The 20,829-nt window shown below is 46.2% G+C and overlaps 1 protein-coding gene across 4 annotated transcripts in view; it reads right to left on the bottom strand.

The window, feature by feature from the left end:
• Positions 1-245: 245 nt before the first annotated feature.
• Positions 246-20,829, bottom strand: part of ccnd2a (cyclin D2, a) — a 203,550-nt gene continuing 182,966 nt past the window's right edge. For 3 of the 4 annotated variants that reach the window (XM_031823006.1, XM_020481088.2, XM_020481087.2), the window contains 3 exons: positions 20,179-20,338; positions 11,766-11,914; positions 246-4,934 (listed from right to left, as the gene is read on the bottom strand). In XM_031823006.1, the coding sequence (XP_031678866.1) occupies positions 4,761-4,934; positions 11,766-11,914; positions 20,179-20,338 (483 nt within the window). In that variant the 3' untranslated portion in view covers positions 246-4,760. The remainder of the gene's footprint in view (positions 4,935-11,765; positions 11,915-20,178; positions 20,339-20,829) is intronic. The other variant, XM_020481086.2, reaches the window with a different exon arrangement.

The raw sequence follows: 20,829 nt of genomic DNA on the forward strand, positions 1-20,829 counted from the left end.
AAAAAGTGTGAGATAGCATTGTATAAATTGTATTTAATTTCAAATGAAGTCAAACTAATTTGTCTGTACATTATGTATATTATTTAAAACAAATCCATGAGTAATGTAGCCTACATCATTTATTATTTCCTGTCTAACAGTTTGTAATATAAAAGGTCATCAGAGACTTTATGAGTGAGAGAAGATTTTATAAGTGAAAGAGTAAAGCAATTTGTCATAACCATAAAAAGAGCAGAGACAATATATTTAATTCATGGTGAGTTTATTGATTGTACAGCATGCCTTGACCCTTAACACTTTAAGGGATCCTTTCAGACAGACCAATAAAGAGCTGATTAATCATAAACAGAAGTTATCAATACTGAATTCAACGCTAACTTCGAAACCAACTTATTCACTTACTAGGCCTACATGATCCAGTCCCCCTAAAAAACAGCCCAACAAGAAGCTGCATAAGAGTGCCTTAGGGCCCCAGAGTCAGAGGACAAACTCAGACAGACACCAATATCCCACTTGCTTGAAACCTGACTGATTAGTGTGTTAACACTTCAGAGGACGTCATACAGGGGAAGCAACAGAAACAAACACATTCTTAATAGCTAGTTTTGGTTGGTATTCAAGCAGGGGGTCCGTCTTCTTAACTTTTGTTTTAATTCGTTGTTGTTTTTTTGCCCTTAACCAGACTGCAGTATCCTCAGTTGCCCCACAATCTCAGCTCCACTCCACTTAACAGCTCTCGAGTCCTCTTGGTTTCATGACTACAGCAACCTCTAGTGTTCACCTCACTTTATGTACACAATCACATCCTACAATCTGCTCCACTAACCATAATAACATACAAAAAGAAAACAGAAATTAGAATAACATTGGACTGGTATGGTGTCAGACTCTTTAAAGCAGAAGTTTATTGAACAGAGGTTGTGCAACAGACATTTCTGAGGTACATTATGTAACTTCTAGTGGAAGGGGGACAACTAAAGGGAAATCCCCGCTGTTGAAACACACTTCCTCATGTCAGCTGCAGTATGTGGTGAGCTTTTTGATTGATTGGTTTAGCCATTTTGTATTGGTTTTCCAGACAATAGGACCACCTGGAACACACAGGTCAACTAAGCTCATCAAATCAAGCTTAGGAATCAAAATCCATCGACATTAATTGGAACAAACCATGTAATTAATCATCAATGATATTTGAGACATTTTCACATTTGTCTTTGCAATGACTGTCACACGAGTCTCACAATTAGCACCACCATCAACTTAAACGGACCAAGGAAGTGTTGACTTGTTGTTGTGCACCCTCCACTAGGGTTTAAGTCCAGGCGGGAGCCTTGCATGCTTGCCACTCAACAAGGTCAGTACATTTCACAACAGACAAAACCACTGTGCTTTCTACTGTACTGTTACCCTTCCCAGGCTCCCTAAAAACTGTAGAGTTGTGAGGTATTCAGATATTCTTTTTATGTCCAGTAAACCTGAGGTATAGAGATACCGCAATGTGACTGAGAAAGTAGAGCAAAATAGATCAAAAGGAAAAGAAACATGCTATCTAAGCAAACTGTACAAAGAACATTTCCAGTCGAATACTCATGTCATGTTCTTCTATTACCATCTACTTCAGTATTCTGAATGTATCTCTTAAGCAGTAAAATAATTATATTATAATACAAATGTTTATAAAATAGCAGCACACTCAAGTGACACATCACAACTAAGTAATGTCATTTTTTTTTGTATATAAGAATGAAACAAAATCATAGCTTTTAGCAGCGCGAAAAGACAATAATAATAATAACTCAATAAAAATATTGTCACTTTGATGTCTTGACACCTCTATCTCTCTTCACTTTGGAATACAGTATCTAACCCCTTACAAACGCTCTACAAACTGTTTTGAGGGTCTGGACACCCCATAAAACAAAACACAAATTGAAGGTGGTCTAAATACAAATTCAAACCTAACACAGTCAACTACTTTGTAAAAACAAACAAATCATCATCTATGCTCAGAATAGAGCTTGCAGAGGAAAAAAAAGGGCAGACATCCTTGACAATGATGAACAGGGGCTAGTTTTGGTGAGGTTGAAGATGGCCTTGTTTATAAGATTGGTTTCTAGAAAACGTTTTCCTGAAAAACATTTATTTTGAGTAGCCTGCTAAAACACTGAATCCTCATTTTCCCCTCATACCTACCACACATGCAAACACACAAACAAACGTACACACACACACACGAAAAAAAACACACCAAAACCTCGATCCACCTTTAAATGTAGCAATGAGAATATTGCGTGATCAAGGCTGTCTTGTGCTGGCGATGTACCCTGTGTCAGTCTTGGAAGTGAATTAGTCTAATTCTGACGTCTGGGTGACTGATCAAACCCCATGCCAATGAAGTGACTGAAGCAGCAAATCTCACTGGACGAGAGGGGTACACGCAGAGATAGAACTTTCATAGAGTTTTATCACTACGGGTTCACAGACATCAGTCTGCACAGCCTCGGGGACAGCACAGCCACACAGGGGCATCACCCGAAGACAACAGCCCAGGCTCTACTAGCAAAACCATCAATAAGGTAGCGTTGAACATAGAACAGCTCCATCTTTTTGAAAGAAAACCTCATTTGCCCTCAGAACACCAGATGTTCTATGATAACGTTTTCTGTATTGTTCCCACCCATGTGACTTTATGTTGTTGTTGTGAAGCAGGTCAAATAGAAAATTCAAGTAGAACAAATATTTTATAATGTGGTAACTTCTCAAATAAAAACTAAATCGTTAACCTCGTCTGTAGCCTTTTTTAAAATGTTTAATTGACATTAGTTATTTGTTAAAACACACGAAAAATGGTCAGACGCTCCTTTCACCTTGCACTTTTCTTTATTTCGGAATGTTTTCAGATCGGAATGTCCTCATGTCATAAGGTGTTAGGCATTATTTTGACACCTGCTTGCCAAGTGGGTACATCTGAATGTGGGAAACCAGCCCTACAAAGTAAAAGCTAACGAGAAAACAGAAAGCATCCATAGATCCCCACACCGTAACCATTTCATTTGTCCATTGGGGAGCGTGTTTTCAAAGTGCTTTGCTGTTAAAATCACAGGCGCGTTGAAACAACTCTATGAGGGACTACAGATGCATTGATCACAAATCTTCCCCTGCTCCAATACATTTTCCTCTCTTCTAATGAACCCAGAAAGTTCATTCTCAAATAATGAGTCTGGTTTTGATCCTAATTTGCCACCCGTGGCCTCAGTCTGCCCAAAACGCAGAAATCAGATAGATGTCATATGAGGCCATTGGGCTCCTCTCCTGTATCTTTCAGCAACTCCACTACATCTCCTTCCTCTACACAGCAACATGCTTCTGCACTGAAACAAACCCTTTCTTTCCATCTATACCTGTCCACCCCCCAGACCCCATACAACCACCACAGACCACAGGCCTCCCCTCTCCTCTGAGATACTAATGTACCATCAAGAGGGGCACACACTCCTCCCTGCTGACGCTAAGCAGCCTGAAGCTCCTTCCGTAACAAAATAACAAAAAAACTCAAAAACAACATAAAAATACAAACACTATTTGATTGGTATGTTGGCAGTGAAAAACACAAACACCTCGAATGAAACTTCTGAAAGCAGATGGTCCATTGCCAAACTCCTCTAGACAAAAATGAGGGAACACAGCCGACCCTCTCTCTCGCTCTCTCTCTCTCTCACCCACTAAGTGGACTCAGACCCCCAGCTTTTTGTCGGCCGACAACGCATATTAACTTAAGGCAGTGATATAACATAGATGCCCTGCAGAGAATGAGTCTGCCTGTTCCATAGTCTACCACTAGTCTAGTCTTTCCACTCAAGCGCCAAGCCATAACACTCACACACACACACACACACACACACACACACACACACACACACACACACACACACACACACACACACACACACACACACACACACACACACACACACACACACAGTTGAGCTGATACAAAACTCACATCATGGCAGTTACACCCACCCACCCACACACACACCCACAATCAGCCTGACAAAAAGAGCTTATTGACATCTATTACTCTGTATTCACAAATACGTTTCTTAATAATAATAATCATAATAATGTAATTCACTATTATATACTTGGCTGTTCCATGGACCCTACTTGTCTCTTTCTTAGCACAACACTCGGCAATTCCTGCAAAGTGCTCCCCTCGTCCCCAACACACAGCCAAACTATGCCACGTTGAGACCTGCCATTCACGGTCAGCGGAGCCCTTACTGGCCTCCTATCTCTGGCAGACCAACATTAACCAAAATAATTAACTAAACAAAACAGAAAAACCTTGCCCCGATTGTGATCCCATATATGCAAGCCTGGAATGGTCTCCCCAAACATTTTTGAACTCTTAATTAAGCTATTGTTGTCTTATTCGATATAACTTTATCATGACTATACAATCAAAAACAGAACGCAACATATAATTGGCTTGCCTTCTGTATATCTGAGGCACCATAGAGCGTCCATATATCAATTCATAGCTTTTAAAGTATATCTATTTTATATCTAAAAATAGCTTTCCTTTCATACAATACATGGGCGCATGTTTTTATATAACAAAATAAAAAAATCTCTAAAAAAAATTTGCAAGCATTTTTTTTCAAGGGGTAGTTTGTTTTTGTTGTTTTTGTTTTTTGTCGTTTTTTTTATGTTGATTTGATGCGTATTCCGGATGCGCTGCTTCTCTTTTTGCAGGCTCACAAGTTGATGTCGCGAACATCCGTTGGGGTGCTGGACTGATCCAGCTCATCCATGGTCTTACTGCTGGGGCCACGCTGGACCTGCTGCTGCTGCTGTTGCTGCTGCCGTCCCTCTCGCAGGCTGCTCACCAAGACCCTCTCAATCTGCTCCTGACACTCCTTCAGACAGTCCTGCAACACACAACCAAACAGACATGTCCGTCAATATAGGAACCGTGCACAGTACACATGGATATATATATATATATATATATATATATATATATATATATATATATATATACACACACACACACAAAAAATCCAAATTATAGCCAAAGCAAACATTGGAATATTTTGTAGATTACTTGATTAATATATAGGGTCACAGCCACTTATCTGCCTGTTATTTTATAAGGTAACTTATCCTTTCCATAATACATAGCCCCAGCCCTGACAGAACAGAAGTGACACAGACCTTCAGTCTCCTGACTGTACGGAGCCCCTGGGAACCGGGTCCATGCAGGGTTTGGATGACCGCTACCCTGCCTGCCGCCCCCACAGACAGCTAAGGACCAGGCCAAGCATTACCTCAGCCCACTATGGCCCAGCACTGAACGCCTCCCCCATCTCCCTATTTTATCCCACGCACAACACACCAGTAGCCTTGACAACGGTGAAAACACAGGTATAGGCCCCAGTGCTGAAGCTCAGCTATGTTAATTACATCCACTATCCTGTGGGAACACAAAGGTGGTGCTTTTTTAACGAGAGCCAGTCTCTGCCTGCAGGGGGCCACCTGAGAGCCAGGCAGATTGGGTTTCAGCATCAAAGAGAGCCGACGGAACCTGAGAATCCTCCAGAGAAAGCACCCTCTCAACACTCCTGAGCCCCCCGTCAGCCTGCTGTGGCCTCAAGGTTCAGCTCTCAGGTTGGAAGTATTAAATAGGAAGACTTCTGATCTGACTATTAACATAAGATTGCCCTGTAATAACTATGCTTATGGCTTGCAGTGTATGACACTGCTGCCCTCTGGTGGTTTAAAACAGCAATGCACACAAAGCCTTGCCTCCCCTTGTCCTCTGTTGGTCTTAAAGGCCCAATATCAAATCATCGCTGGGTAATTAAGTACCTTACTATATTAGTTTTCCATTAAAATTATCAAAAGGAAAAAGTAGCTTTTTAGCAAAAAACATTTTGCTCGGACTGTCTGGCAGAGAGATTTAGAACTCTCTTGGTTATTTGTTTATTAACTAATATAGCGCTTGGAGATGTCCCCAGGCAAACCAAAACCCCACATGCGAAACCTGCTGTTTAAAAAGGTAATGTGTCGATTGTATTTTCAAACAGGAACTATATCAGAAAAAACACACTGACCAAATGTTCTCACACTTTTACAGCGTTTAGCTTTATCAGCTGTTGTTCCGATATGATAGAAAACACAGGCAAAACTACATTTTGACTGCACTGGGCCTTTAAGCACATAGGGGTGGTTGTGGGAAATATGACTGAGAGAGCCCCATGGCCAGAAGCTTATGGAGAGGGGAACATTCCTTTGACATTTACAGGTAATTTAAACCTGATGGGCCACTGTTTGAACCTGGTTTATATGGCTTCTGGGCCTGGGCAAGTGTTGCCTGCTGCCTTGGTGAAATGAGAACAGAGGCCTATCACATGGGAATTGCTCCTCAGGAGTTGAACGCAGCTGAGTGACGAAAGGTCACCGTGTCAAAGGTCACAATGCCAAAATCTCCAGAAAGAGCCTTGAGCTAACGAACGCCACATCTATAATGCACTACTTAGGCTAGATTAACTGAGCAAATTATTATGATTCTGTATTTGCGCCCAATTGAGGACAAGGCAAATGAATCAGATCAATGGGCTCAATTCATACCTAAATAACAGTTAAGACATTTCTTTGATTTTCTACCTGTAGTGACCCTGGATGGGGACAGATGTGACAAGGCTGTGTGAGGGCTAGGGTTAGTGGGCTTAGGAGTGGGGCTGTAACATGTTGAGGGGGCCTCAGGCGTCTGGCCTGGAGGAAACCCGACCGTCACCCAGCATCCCCATAATGTGCTCCAGGGGTCCCCAACTTCCCACCAACATGTGCTCCAGGGGTCCCCAACTTCCCACCAACATGTGCTCCAGGGGTCCCCAACTTCCCACCAACATGTGCTCCAGGGGTCCCCAACTTCCCACCAACATGTGCTCCAGGGGTCCCCAACTTCCCACCAACATGTGCTCCAGGGGTCCCCAACTTCCCACCAACATGTGCTCCAGGGGTCCCCAACTTCCCACCAACATGTGCTCCAGGGGTCCCCAACTTCCCACCAACATGTGCTCCAGGGGTCCCCAACTTCCCACCAACATGTGCTCCAGGGGTCCCCAACTTCCCACCAACATGTGCTCCAGGGGTCCCCAACTTCCCACCAACATGTGCTCCAGGGGTCCCCAACTTCCCACCAACATGTGCTCCAGGGGTCCCCAACTTCCCACCAACATGTGCTCCAGGGGTCCCCAACTTCCCACCAACATGTGCTCCAGGGGTCCCCAACTTCCCACCAACATGTGCTCCAGGGGTCCCCAACTTCCCACCAACATGTGCTCCAGGGATCCCCAACTTCCCACCAACATGTGCTCCAGGGGTCCCCAACTTCCCACCAACATGTGCTCCAGGGGTCCCCAACTTCCCACCAACATGTGCAGCAGGGGTCCCCAACTTCCCACCAACATGTGCTCCAGGGGTCCCCAACTTCCCACCAACATGTGCTCCATAGTTGTAAAAAAAAGAAAAAAAAGCACAAAACATGTTTTGTGTTTTACCGCAAGAATGCAGGCCGTTACTTCTTAAAAGACATTCCCCTCTCTGCTGCTCTTTATAGCTGCAGATTGGACCTAATGCCAAGGCCCACAGGCTTCATTTGAGAACCTTTAATGGCTTCAATGTGTGACTACTGGAAACACCAATATTGTTTTCAGATAGGTTTTTAGGTATCTAGATACTAAGGAAGGCAGCGCTGGAAATACACTGGAAACAAAGTAGGAATTCTGTAGCCAATCCTGAGTCCCCATTCCCCCACTGCCACCCCTTAATTCAAGTCCGACACAAACAGGCTCCTGAACAGCTTCTTCCCCAAGCCATAAGACTGCTAAATCACTAACAAAATGGCTAGTTGACCCTTGTATTTGATTTTTTCACTGTCTCTATGCCCACTCACAGGGCCCTACACACACACACACACACCATACTAACGCTACACACACGCCCATCCACTCGCAATCATCATATACGCTGCTGCTACTCTGTTAATCTTATACCTGATGCCTAGTCACCTTACCCTTATACAGTACAGTATCTACCCCTACCACTCCAGTATCCCTGCACATGGGGTAGCAGGTAGCCTAGTGGTTAGAGTGTTGGACTGGTAACCGAAAGGTTGCAAGATCAAATCCCTGAGCTGACAAGGTAAAAATCTTTCGTTCTGCCCCTGAACAAGTCAGTTAACCCACCGTTCCTAGGCCGTCATTAAAAATAAGAATGTGTTCTTAACTGACTTGCATAGTTAAATAAAGGTAAAATATATATTTTTTTATTGTAAATATGGTCCTGGAACTGACTGACCCTGTATATAGCATTCTTACTTCTCATGTTCTTATTCTTTTTTATTCCTCGTGTGTTTTTGTTCTACCTTATGTTATTTTTAGTCCTACACTGATATTGTTGACGTTATTGTTGGGTTCAGAGCTAAAAACGCGTTTCACTGTACTTGTGCACGTTAAAACTTGAAACTGAAACGGAACTCCACCCAAAGACAGCCACATCTATAAAGATGATTTTGACAGTCTAATCAAACAGCCATGTGAGGAGGAACCACGCTGCTCGGATTATCCACGGGCATCCACCGTGACGTCACAGCGCCCAAAGGAGGAAGTCGAGCAGACCGCCAAAACCAGAGGGAAAAATGTGTGAAACCGTGGAATTTTTGAACTACTGTACCACACTAGGCAGTGCTACTCTGTGCCGAGACCGAGGCTGAGACAGCATGCTGTGTGTTTAGGAGGCGTGTCATGCCCTACCCTGGAGGGTATGCCCAACCCATGACCCGATGTAGAACCCATGACCCATGACCCCATGTTGAGCAATGTCATGTTTGAGCATCACAAGGTGCTATCCCATTCCCTTTGGCTATAGTTCTAAGAGTGACATCCACATTAATAGATACATCATTGTTCAATATACACAAATTCCAGATGAAATTAGAAATAACTGGCTAAGAGAAGATCGCAATGTGAATCAGGAGGACTGGATGATGAGCGGAGGGGTGCAGGAAGGGAAGAAAAGGGAGAGAGGGGGTCAGGGATAGAATGAAGGGGCTGTGGAGGACAGGGGTGTGTGTGTGTGTGTGTTTCCTGTGTCCTGGTGAGCTACTCTGAGAGAAAAGATGAATGGGAGAGAGGGAGAGGGGCAGCTTGCCAAGAAAAGCAGACAAAAACGAGGAAACAGTATTCTAGCCCCTCCGTCTCCCCCTTCCTCTCTTCCTGTCTCAGCCTGCTGTGTGCTAGAACAGAGAAGGACCTTCTGCGCGTTGAGCTTCAATGGATGTTTCAGATTAATGGAGCTACAGTATGTCTTCTGTCAAACCACTTTCTATAGTCCTACCTTTCACTGGCAATGCTTCCGGCTTCTTGGATGTTGAGAATCAAAACAGACGCACCAAATGGCAGACGGTAGCACCGTAGATGTCAGCAAAGCAAAAACCCCAGCGACAGAGAATCCCTCAGGTCTTACAGGAAATCCCAACAAATCGAAAACCTCCTAAAAACACAGTTTTCATTCTTCCCCCGTGCCAGCCTCTTGCCCATCATGGCTTGGCGTGAAGTCTCACTAACTGGCTGCTGTGCCCGACTGGCTGCTCTCTGTGCCACACCAGGTGTATCTAAGGCTATACACAAATTCCTCTGGGCAGCGGCAGGCGGCGGGAGACGGTGACTTGGCCCCCTCGCATGTCCCCTCTGAAAACCTCCGGCTTTGGACACCACAGATGACAGTGGGGTGCCAAGGGGCGGTGTAGGCATCGGCAGCCAGGCTTTACTTCATATTTTGCCTGGCCATCTCCGTCCCAGCTCCGTGTCATCTCCCCAGCCGGCGCGCCAAACCAAATGTGTGTGCACTTTTCCTACTCTGTTTCGTACCACACTGATGACTGCGTTCAAATTGATCATTGAGGTGGCGGTAGCCCTTAGGATCGGAGCATTAAGTGGCGGAGCTTGGAAAAGGTGTGAAATGACACAGCCAGTAATCACCAACTCCTGTTTTTCTGTTATAGCGAGACCATAGACAGAGCAGTGCTAAGTCATTGTCAAGCATCTTCTTTCCAAAAATGCTGTTCTGGCAGACCAGTCTACTGTAGCAGCGTTGTACTAAAAGCTCCTCGGACTCGTGGCATACGTTGCATCACAAGGGGCGTCCCTGCTCTGGTGTTTTCTGAATCCATGGCCTGTCTGCATCCAGGAATGTGAGGAACTGATCATGGAGCCAGCAGTCAACTCCCTTGCCTCAGACCTAACACCCCTGGGTCCCAACACACACACAGAGGGCCTGTGCTGCTTAGGCCAGCTATTTGTTTTTCCTCGGCTACGGAGCAAGACTTCAGCAGAGATGCATTATTGGGCATGAGAGAGAGGGGGTAATCATCGCAAGTGAGGCGGGACACTGGCCATGCTTCCCTGGTGTCCCTTTTCACACTTCAACAGCTTTCTCCCCTCCTATCCTCCTTTCCCCACAGCGGGAAAGGCCTTGTGAGGCTCAGAGTCCGTCTCTTGCTCTGTCTGGCGTTAAGTTTAGCCAGAGAGGGCCAACCAGAACAGAGGCCCATGCAGCCTTGGCCTCCCACCCTCATGCCCCTAGGTCTCCTCTTCCCCAAGCCACAGCAGGGTGGACTGGCATTACAGGCCCCCATTCAGGACAGAGCAGGCAGCCCTCAGGTCACTCAGTCCGGCCTCCCAGGAGGAATGCCCACAACACACGATCCAGGAATGTTAGGATGCTACCGACAGACGAGGTTAGCGCCTGACATCAGGGAGTCTGTTTTAAATGACAGCACTGTTAACCACCCCCACCCCGCACACCCGCCCTCCCTCACCAACCCCCATCCTGCAGACCCTTCCCCCACCCCCGCAGATAACCCAGCTAGCTCCGCCCGCTCCCCTTCTGACGAAAGCCAGGCACAGGAGCCAGCTGAGGCCCAGCCTGGATGTCTGTGTTTGGACTGAGCTGAGCGCCCCTCCACCACCACCCCGCCACAGTGCTGCTCTCCCCCCAGAACCACACATAGGGCGGCCTGGCTCTGCTTCCCCAGTTTGCGTGGATTAACAGCTCTTTTATATCAGGCGTGGGCTGCTGCCTGGGCTGTCAGAAACTAACCTGGATTGAAGGGGGAAACCACAGGATGTCATTTCACTACCTTTGCATAGCAACTCCATGCAGATGAGGCATGTGACCTTTTAGGATGAATTAGGTGAAACATGAGCTACGTTTCGATTGACAGACCCTGTCAAAGGCTGTCTATCAATCGTAAATCAGTGGTTGAGGTATTTCTGTATGGGCTGGCGCAGCGGTCTAAGGCACTGCATCTCAGTGCAAGAGGCGTCATAACAGTTCCTGGTTCGAATCCAGGCTGTATCACATCCGGCCATGATTGGGAGCCCCATAGGGCAGCGCACAATTGGCCCAATAAAAAATAAATCATAATTTGTAGGAGATGCTGATTGGCTGAATGGATCAAAGACTTAGTTGTGGTTCAACTTTGACTCACATATTTCAAATGAACTTTACTGTAAGTGCAGGTACTCAGATATACCCAACTGAATAATGCTTCTGAGAAAGAGTCCGTGAATAGACGTCAACCTCTGCTCTTACTCTACTTGATCAGGCTGAGAAAATATCCACGAAAAAAATTCAAAATCATTTGAAAGAGCATTCTCCTAAATCAGATTTGGATAGAAAGACAGGTCACTCACCACTTCAGTGTTGGTGATTTTGGCCAGCAGGTCTGTGAGACTGTCCCCCCACTGTGACTGGTCACCCGAGTCCAACTGGAGGCCACAGATAGCCGCTCCCACACTGCCTGTGGCGATCATGGACGGGGGGTACATTGCGAAGTTGAAGTCTGTTGGAGGACAACAAAAAAACACGCTGATGAGTCATATGCAAATAAACACGCATGGAAAAGTTGTACTTTAAGGCTAAATGGCTGTAATGGAGGAAGCATTTGTCCATCTGCTCAAAAACAGTTCTATAGAGGTAAAACCGATTTCAAAAAGGTACCCAGCAGTAAAGCTTTAAAACATGTCCATTTTAGAGGAACATATCCCCAGTTCAAACACCTTTACACTGGTTCACACTTCCAGAGATACACACCACACACACACTACAGGTGAGCCATCAAATGCCACTACATTTAATGAGACGTGAATAGTTTTCTTCAAGGGACACAATAGGGGTACAGACAGTACGCTCCCCCTAGAGACAATCTGATTGGCTAATCTGGCGGTCATAAATAATCCCCTTTAGCTCTGGCTCCCACTAATGACCAGGGCCCTGTGTAATGAGGGTTGTAAAAAAAGAGCTGAAAGGCAAAACCCCAAACCCCCCTGCTCCTCCACCCTTCTGCCCCAATCACCTTCCCTGGTCTGGCACCTTTTCTTCCAGCTCCTGAGTAAACCGTGCGCTGGTTGAAAAAAAGCCCCATAGCGCATAGAAAGGGTGGGATAAAGATCCACAGTCCCTCTGCCAATGCTCACTGCTGTAGGTCCTTTTTCCACGTGTGGTCACAGGCGTGCGTCTCAAAGACCAATAACCTTGTTAGCTCCCCTCACTGTCATTCATAATGCAAATAAGACAGCTTCGTGAACGGCCCAGGAGACCAGGAAGGGAGATTTTTTTTTTAAGCCTGTCACCCCCCCCCCCCCCCCCCCCAAGTTTCAATTTCTTCCCTCCATCACTCCACTGTCTATCCCTCTTCTCCTGTATTTTTGTCCCTTCTTTCCAGAAACAAGCTGGTTGAGGTGACATACATGCCCAGCTCCTTGTTACTACAACAGCCAGTGACCTGTGTTATCGGAGCTCCTATTTATTTGCATATTGATTGAGTGCAGCCAGCGGCAGGCCTGAGAGAGGAAAGGCAGGAGAGTGTGTGGCTCCATTGTCTGAAATCATCACCTCATCTCACCCAATTGAGAGACCAGGCAACAGACCCTCTCCACTGATACCAATTCTATCCGACGGCTGTACAAAGAGTAGTGGGGAGGGGGGGAGTAGGGACAAGTGGGAGAGTAGGGGACAAGGAGGGAGGAGCGGGTGTGTGTGTGGGGGGGGGGGACAACGCTCTGCTGCACATTGCTCTCTAGTCCGTGTCCGGACCCTTTTGAGTTTTTGGTAGAAGAAAAATGTAGCCCTCCCACCTCCCCCCACAGCTATTGCACTGTAGCCGGACCACCTATGGGCTTGAGGAGTGGACAGGGCCATAGAGAAACAGCCGGCACATTTACATATTGCCATACTCCACAGCAGAAGCAAACTGTGTGTGTGGCTCTGAAGGGGAGTGCTTCCTTTTCTCTTTATTCTCTCTCCAAATCAAAGAGGTAGGTCCTTTGATAGCAGCCTTTTAAACGTGCGGAGCCAGGCGCTTTCTCATGTTGTGGCTCAGTGTTGACAAATAAATGAACTTATTATACACCCCTGGGTTAGCTGCTGGGCCACTGCCACGGGCCGATTTATTAAAGACAACCTCCAGCCAACAGGAACGAGGGCAGAGAACCCAGAGCTTTACATCACGACTTTAACAGCAGAGCATTCTATAGTGAAAAAAGGGACAAAGGCATACATGGACCTATTGTAAGCCTATATGTGTGCATGCTCACGAATACACAAAATAAGCAAGGGGCCTAAGTGGAGCAGTGGGCAGCAAGCAGATTTTTGGCCCCCGGAGGACAAGACAGGTCTGTTGCAGAACAAGGGGCATACGCGTGCAGCCGACGGAGTCTGTCACTCTGGGGCTGGTGGGTCAGTGGTGACTGCTGCGTGTAGTGGGGGAAGAATGGCCGTATTTTAGGCTAGCCTCATTGATATTCATGCAGAAGATAAACAGTGTATGTAGCCTGAGTGGGGACGCCTGCGATGGAAAGCTCCCTGAGAGCAGCGGCTGGCTGGCCCGGCCTTCAGATCTCTCACCCCCGTTCAGTGGCTCATTCTCCGCCCCCCTCCACAGCATCCATCCCTAGGCCTCCTCTCCGTTCCACTCTGCTCACCCAGCCTGCCTGCCTGGCCTGCCATGCTCACCAGGGCCAACTCCTGGGTGGGTGAGATGCACTGTTTACACATTTAAACTTGAGTAACAGCCCAAAACATTTTTTAAAAGTCTAGCGCAACAAATCAAAAGCCTGTGTTCTATACAGATGTGTATTATTAAAGTGAATTATTATTTTCCTTACTAGGTACATTTTGAGGACCTGGGCTCTATTGATTCATTAAGGTCATAGACAAACATCCTTTTGGGGCCTGGCATTATGCTGTTTCTCACCACTAATGGAGAGGGCCAGGTAGCCAACACAACGTTCACAGACATTTAGTTAGACTGTAAACTAGCATGGGTTAGAGAGATGAGGCACTACAGGCTTCACAACTGTGAACTTTGACTTGTATTGCAGTATGCTTACTGTAGCATAGAAAGAGAAAGTTCCTTTCCTATGAAATATTCATCTGCCACTCTTATCTTCGCAGGTTTCATAACGTTGCCTATTCCATAATAGCAGATCGACTCCAACTGAAAAAAAGAAACCCTGAAAGACGAAAGGAGTTTTGGGTCACCACAGCACAGCCCCAAAGGCACAGTGATTTGCCAGAAACAAAAACAGGAATCCTCCTTAACGGTTGGATCCTGTAACAACTTGCTTCAGTGTTGCACCACCGCGACCCAGAGACTTGAGCAACAGCACTCTGGCTTAAGCGTGGGAGGACGCAGACCCCTCCGAACTGGATGAATATGAATTGGCAGCTTTTGTTTGGAGCCCAGTTAGAATCCCTCATCCCTGGCTTTCTGTTGTTGTGTTTTGTTTCTAGACAGGATTCAACCGATAAGATTGGATAAACAGCTGACCCGAGGCATCTTTACCCAGAAACCCCAGCTGTGCTCAGGGAGATTTCTCATGTCATGAGAACAACATTCAGGTCAAACTCAAAACCCACCAGCCACTAACATTTACTTTACTTCCAAACCTCAGATGTTATTCCTCGTGGATAATGTCCGCCCCCTTAGAAAAAAACTCCTAACATACACCTTAGCCAAGTACATCTAAACTCAGTTTTCACAATTCCTGACATTTAATCCTAGTACAAATCCCTCTCTTAGGTCAGTTAGGATCACCACTTTATTTTAAGAATGTGAAATGTCAGAAAAATAGTAGAGAGAATGATTTAATTCAGCTTTTATTTCTTTCATCACATTCCCAGTGGATCAGACGTTTACATACACTCAATTAGTATTTGGTAGCATTACTTTTAAATTGTTTAACTTGGGTCAAACGTTTTGGGTAGCCTTCCACAAGCTTCGCACAATAAGTTGAGTGAATTTTGGCCCATTCCTCCTGGCAGAGCTGGTGTAACTGAGTCAGGTTTGTAGGCCTCCTTGCTCGCACACGCCTTTTCATTTCTGCCCACACATTTTCTATAGGATTGAGGTCAGGGCTTTGTGACGGCCACTCCAATACCTTGACTTTGTTGTCCTTAAGCCATTTTGCCACAACTTTGGAAGTATGCTTGGGGTCATTGTACATTTGACCCATTTGGAACCAAGCTTTAACTTCCTGGCTGAGGTCTTGAGATGTTGCTTCAATATATCCACATACTTTCACGTCCTCATGATGCCATCTATTTTGTGAAGTGCACCAGTCCCTCCTGCAGCAAAGCACCCCCACAACATGGTGTTCTTCGGCTTGCAAGCCTCCCCCTTATTCCTCAAAACATAACGATGGTCATTATGGCCAAACAGTTAAATTTTTGTTTCATCAGACCAGAGGACATTTCTCCAAAAAGTACGATCTTTGTCCCCATGTGCAGTTTCAAATTGTAGTATGACTTTTTTATGGCTGTTTTGGAGCAGTGGCTTCTTCCTTGCTGAGCGGCCTTTCAGGTTATGTCGATATAGAACTGGTTTTACTGTGGATATAGATACGTTTGTCCCTGTTTCCTCCAGCATCTTCACAAAGTCCTTTGCTGTTGTTCTGGGATTGATTTGCACTTTTCACACCAAAGTACGTTCATCTCTAGGAGACAGAACGTGTCTCCTTCCTGAGCGGTATGCGTGATCCCATGGTGTTTATACTTGCGTACTATTGTTTGTACAGATGAACGTGGTACCTTCAGGTGTTTGGAATTTGCTCCCAAAGATGAAACAGACTTCTGAAGGTCTACAGTTCCTGATGTCTTGGCTGATTTCTTTTGATTTTCCCATGATGTCATGCAAAGAGGCACTGAGTTTGAAGGTAGGCCAATTGACTCAAATGATGTCAATTAGCCTATCAGAAGCTTCTAAAGCCATGGCATCATTTTCTGGAATTTTCCAAGCTGTTTAAAGGCACAGTAAAATTAGTGTATGTAAACTTCTGACCCACAGGAATTGTGATACAGTGAATTATAAGTGAAATAATATGTCTGTAAACAATTATTGGAAAAATTACTTGTGTCATGCACAAAGTAGATGTCCTATCCGACTTGCCAAAACTATAGTGTGTTAACAAGAAATTTGTGGAGTGGTTGAAAAAAAAGTTTTAATGACTCCAACCTAAGTGTATGTAAACTTCTGACTTCAACTGTACAAGAACAACTTCCGACTACACCCGACACAGCCAGAAGAGGACTGGCCACCCCTCATAGCCTGGTTCCTCTCTAGGTTTCTTCCTAGGTTTTGGCCTTTCTAGGGAGTTTTTCCTAGCCACCGTGCTTCTACACCTGCATTGCTTGCTGTTTGGGGTTTTAGGCCAGGTTTCTGTACATCACTTTGAGATATCAGCTGATGTACGAAGGGCCATATAAATTAATTTGATTTGAAGTAGGTAGAGGCTCAAATCAGAGACTTGCTAGGACAAGTGCAACGTCTACAAATGAATTCCTTGGCCTTATGGTGGATGTATGGGCGAACTGCTCCCAGTCTTTCAGATGAGGTGCTGATTACCACAGTAAAGTGAGGCTAGCTCAGGACATACCATTCTATGACACAAGGTGTATCACATTCCTGTGTGCATACTGTGAGAAAGCTTCCTCCATTCCTCCATTGATACTGAAGACATCAATGGAGTTGGAGCGGACGGAGACGGAGACGGAGAGAGGATCGTTGGATGGAGGAGAAGGAGGAGGGCAATTTATTGGATGCTCTGACTAATCAAATCGGAAGCTTTTTCAGTTAACAAACACTGGTAATAAAGATGAAGGACCTCTGCCATGCAGTCCAGTAGAGTCTGAATCGTATCTCACTATAGAAGCTATGGGACTCTCCAACTCTCCATCCAACAGGCATTCAGGAAGAAAATGAGAGGGCATATTTGAGATACCTAACGACTGACTCTCCCTACCTACAGCAGGAAACCTATTTACACGGTATTCTACACTCTAATCAAGTGCTTGGGGAGCCCAAGAGTGTCCAAACAGGCTGATGGGGTCTAACAGATCCATTGTGTTACTCCATCTTGCCTATTAACCCGGGTTAACTTCAGGGGTTCGTGACACACTAGTTTAGGTCACGGTCACACTAACTGCTGTCGAAGCCACATCTCCTTGCATGTTGCAGCAGGTCTCTTCGACCATGTTTGACCACATGGCGCGGTATCTCTCAGGATGACTCCAGTAGGATATATCTGATTATCATCAGACATGTTCAGGCCTATCTGTTTCGTTCCCCAACCCCGTCTTTAAGTCTATTGAAAGAGAATGGGACAAGAGACCAGGGGGAGGGGAGGGGGGACAAGCAGTGCTTGGTGTCTCTGTGGAAGAAGGAGGCCATAATCTCCCTTAATGAGCTTGTTTCTCCACCATTATCCTGTAGGCTGCCCTGGGGAGAAGCTGGTGTTTCCTATGGAGTGCCCCCGCTGTGCTGACCCTTACATGCTTCTGCATATGAAATGTAGGGCCGGATCTTTGTCTCCTTTCTCCTGGGCTCTAGCAGAGCCGTAGACTATTTGCATAGTGCTGAATGGACCCTCCCGCGTTATTAATTAATACTGAAACGGCCTGCGCCGCCTGGCCCGCCGTCGCCATCTGACCAGATCCCCACCGAGTGCCTGGAACGGAACTTTTCCATCAAAAGAGAGGAACCATTAAAATGAGAGGCGTTTTTGTCTCTCCACCTCTCCTCTCTCTTTCTCTCAATCCCTTGAAAACAGAAGGCTTGGTTTATGCAAGTTTCCCAAGAAGAGGGGGTGGAGGTGGGGGTGAGTTCAATCTCTTCTATGCATGAAATACTGAGGCCCCAGGTGATCCTTTGTCAACTCTCTTGCAAATAGCAAAGCCTTAGAAACCTCCTCTTCCAGTGTCACCTTCTCAGCATGTTTGGAGGGGGATTCTCTGGGAGGATTCTCACCAGATAGTTGAGTTGATTTATGGCTGGGAACGTTGCACAAAATGGGTTTTGAATTCCCAGAGATCTTCGGATGCAACAAATTGTTCAACTCACTCTTTGCCTGGATACAGATCTGAGTTCTGAGGAGAGTATTCAGACAAAATGGCTTGCTGCTAATCCCAGTTATCTGCGGCAAGGCTCCCTTCTACAAGACGTCGGGAAGACATCTTCCTCCACGAGACTCGTATGTGTATATCCACTGCCTCATTGAAGCAATTAAGGACAAAGTGCACTGGGAGCCTTGCACAATGTTGCTTTGGGAATAGGTCCGATCACTGACACAGTCGTTCCTCACAGTAATCTCTCCATTGGCACAGAAGAGAAAGAAGGAGAAAATGAGAAAGAGAGAGGTAGGAAAAGAGAGAGAGAGGGAGAGAAAGAGATCGAGAGAAAGTGAGAGAGAGAAATGGAGAACAAGAGAGAGGCAGGAAAAGAGAGTGAAAGAGAGAATGAGAGAGTAGAGTGAGAGAGAGTAGAGTGAGAGATGGAAAATTCCATGTCTTCAATGGGACTCTGGCCAGTTCCCATGGAGACCATCAATGTGCTCTCCGTCTTTCACAACATACACTATCAATTGCACAATCAGAAAAGGGATTCCACATCAAAAGTGGCAATGTTTAGAGACCTGTCACCCTAGCTCCCTTCCATCCATCCATACACACACTCCTCTACAACCACATGGATCTCTCCCATAAAGGAGTGTAGGGAGCATTCCTGTGGGGCCAGAGGTGGAACACTGGGGTGGAGTCCGGGGGGGCCTGGGAGGGAGAGGGAAGCCTTGCTGCAGCTCTGGATCCCATTACCCCCCATACTGCTAGGGTGTGTGCTGGGAGAACCTGCCCCACAAACACTCCCTGAACATGGGAAAGTCATCATGCCCCCAAGCAGTAGGGAGGCGTGAGAAGATGGGGAGACGAAGAGAGCGATGACGACATGACGTGCCTCACTATCCGGCACTGCAGGAACAATATACTCCTCCTGTTTCTCTTTTTTTTGCTCTCGCCCTCCTCCTCCTCTCCAGTTCTTCAGATCATATCTCCTGTCACTCCCACGGCTCGATGTTTGATCTTAAAGAAACAATCCAACCTGGAGAGCAGAGGAGACAATGTCCAGGCCCCACCCCCGTCAGATCGTCCCTTGGTCGCGGAGCACACGGGAACACGCAAATGTCCCTTAAACCAGGCCCCTGCCCTTTGAAGTGTCACTCTATGCTCTATTAGCCACTGATATGCCTCGAGAACATGACCGTACCAGACGCCACAGCCGGGAGAGAGAAACATGACGGACGCGGACATGAGACTCTCACAGGTACACGTCCTCCATGACACATGCTTTTCTAGGCTGCACACATTTACACAAGGAGGTAATACATCTCACGTACGTTATAAGGCGCGACGACACTGCGTGACGGGGCCCACAAAGCAACCTGAATGGGGCTCCTCCAGTCATTGTTGATCAGAATGGGATTTCAATTTTTGCGTCGAGAGAAGGGGAGACGAGGATATTTTGCAACAGCTGCAACTATGTTGACGCAAGACATCAGCACCTAATTGACTTGGCAGCACATCCATTATCACTCTGACTTGCAAAACGTGGCTCGGGAGCCCAAAAAATAAACGCAAGACAAAAGTGATATCAGATGGCAACCCACATCCCCATTGGCTCATCTTTTGAGAACGTAAATGTTTCGAATCAAATGCTATCATTGTCCCCCAGAGAGACTTTAGTAACAATACAGAATGCAACATTGTTTCCTGTCGTACCTGTAGCACAGAGGGCAATGAAGGTCTGCACGTGTTTGCGTATCAGCACTAACTTCTCCTCGGGCAATGGCAGCTTCCTCACAATGTGCTCTATGAAGTCATTTGGAGTGACAGCCGCCAGGTTCCACTTCAACTTCCCCAGCACCACCAGCTCCCACTCCTAAAACAGAAAGTGAGAGAGAGGAGAGACTGTGTTAGGATGAGAGAGGCTATTAGGCTAAACATTCTGTATATACACGGCACCACCCTGGCTGACACCGAGCCAGGCCCGAGGAGGCTGTACTGTATGTGGCAGGCTGTCTCTTTGCCTGTGTGAGCCCCTAGCCTTGCCCTACCCTGCCCTACCCTACCCAGCATAGAAGGTGGAGTGGTTGAGAAGAGAAAGATCATTATTATATTACTCTCCCTGGCTAGGAAAAAGAGCAAAGCAGGCTGGCTGAGGCAACAGCAGCTCTGACACCCGAACGCAGGTGACCTCACAACATTCGTCTAGTAGTTTGGCATCTGGGACTTTCCTCCGGAGAGACCTGTGAGGTCTGGGGATTGGATGGGGGTGGAGGGGGACTCTGAGACTAGCTCTTACTAACATGCTCAAGCCAACAGAGGCAATGAATGGGTTCCTAGCTATATGGCTGACCTTTTGGTCAACTG

Source organism: Oncorhynchus kisutch, linkage group LG4 (genome assembly GCF_002021735.2).
Source record: "Oncorhynchus kisutch isolate 150728-3 linkage group LG4, Okis_V2, whole genome shotgun sequence".
Taxonomy (NCBI): domain Eukaryota; kingdom Metazoa; phylum Chordata; class Actinopteri; order Salmoniformes; family Salmonidae; genus Oncorhynchus; species Oncorhynchus kisutch.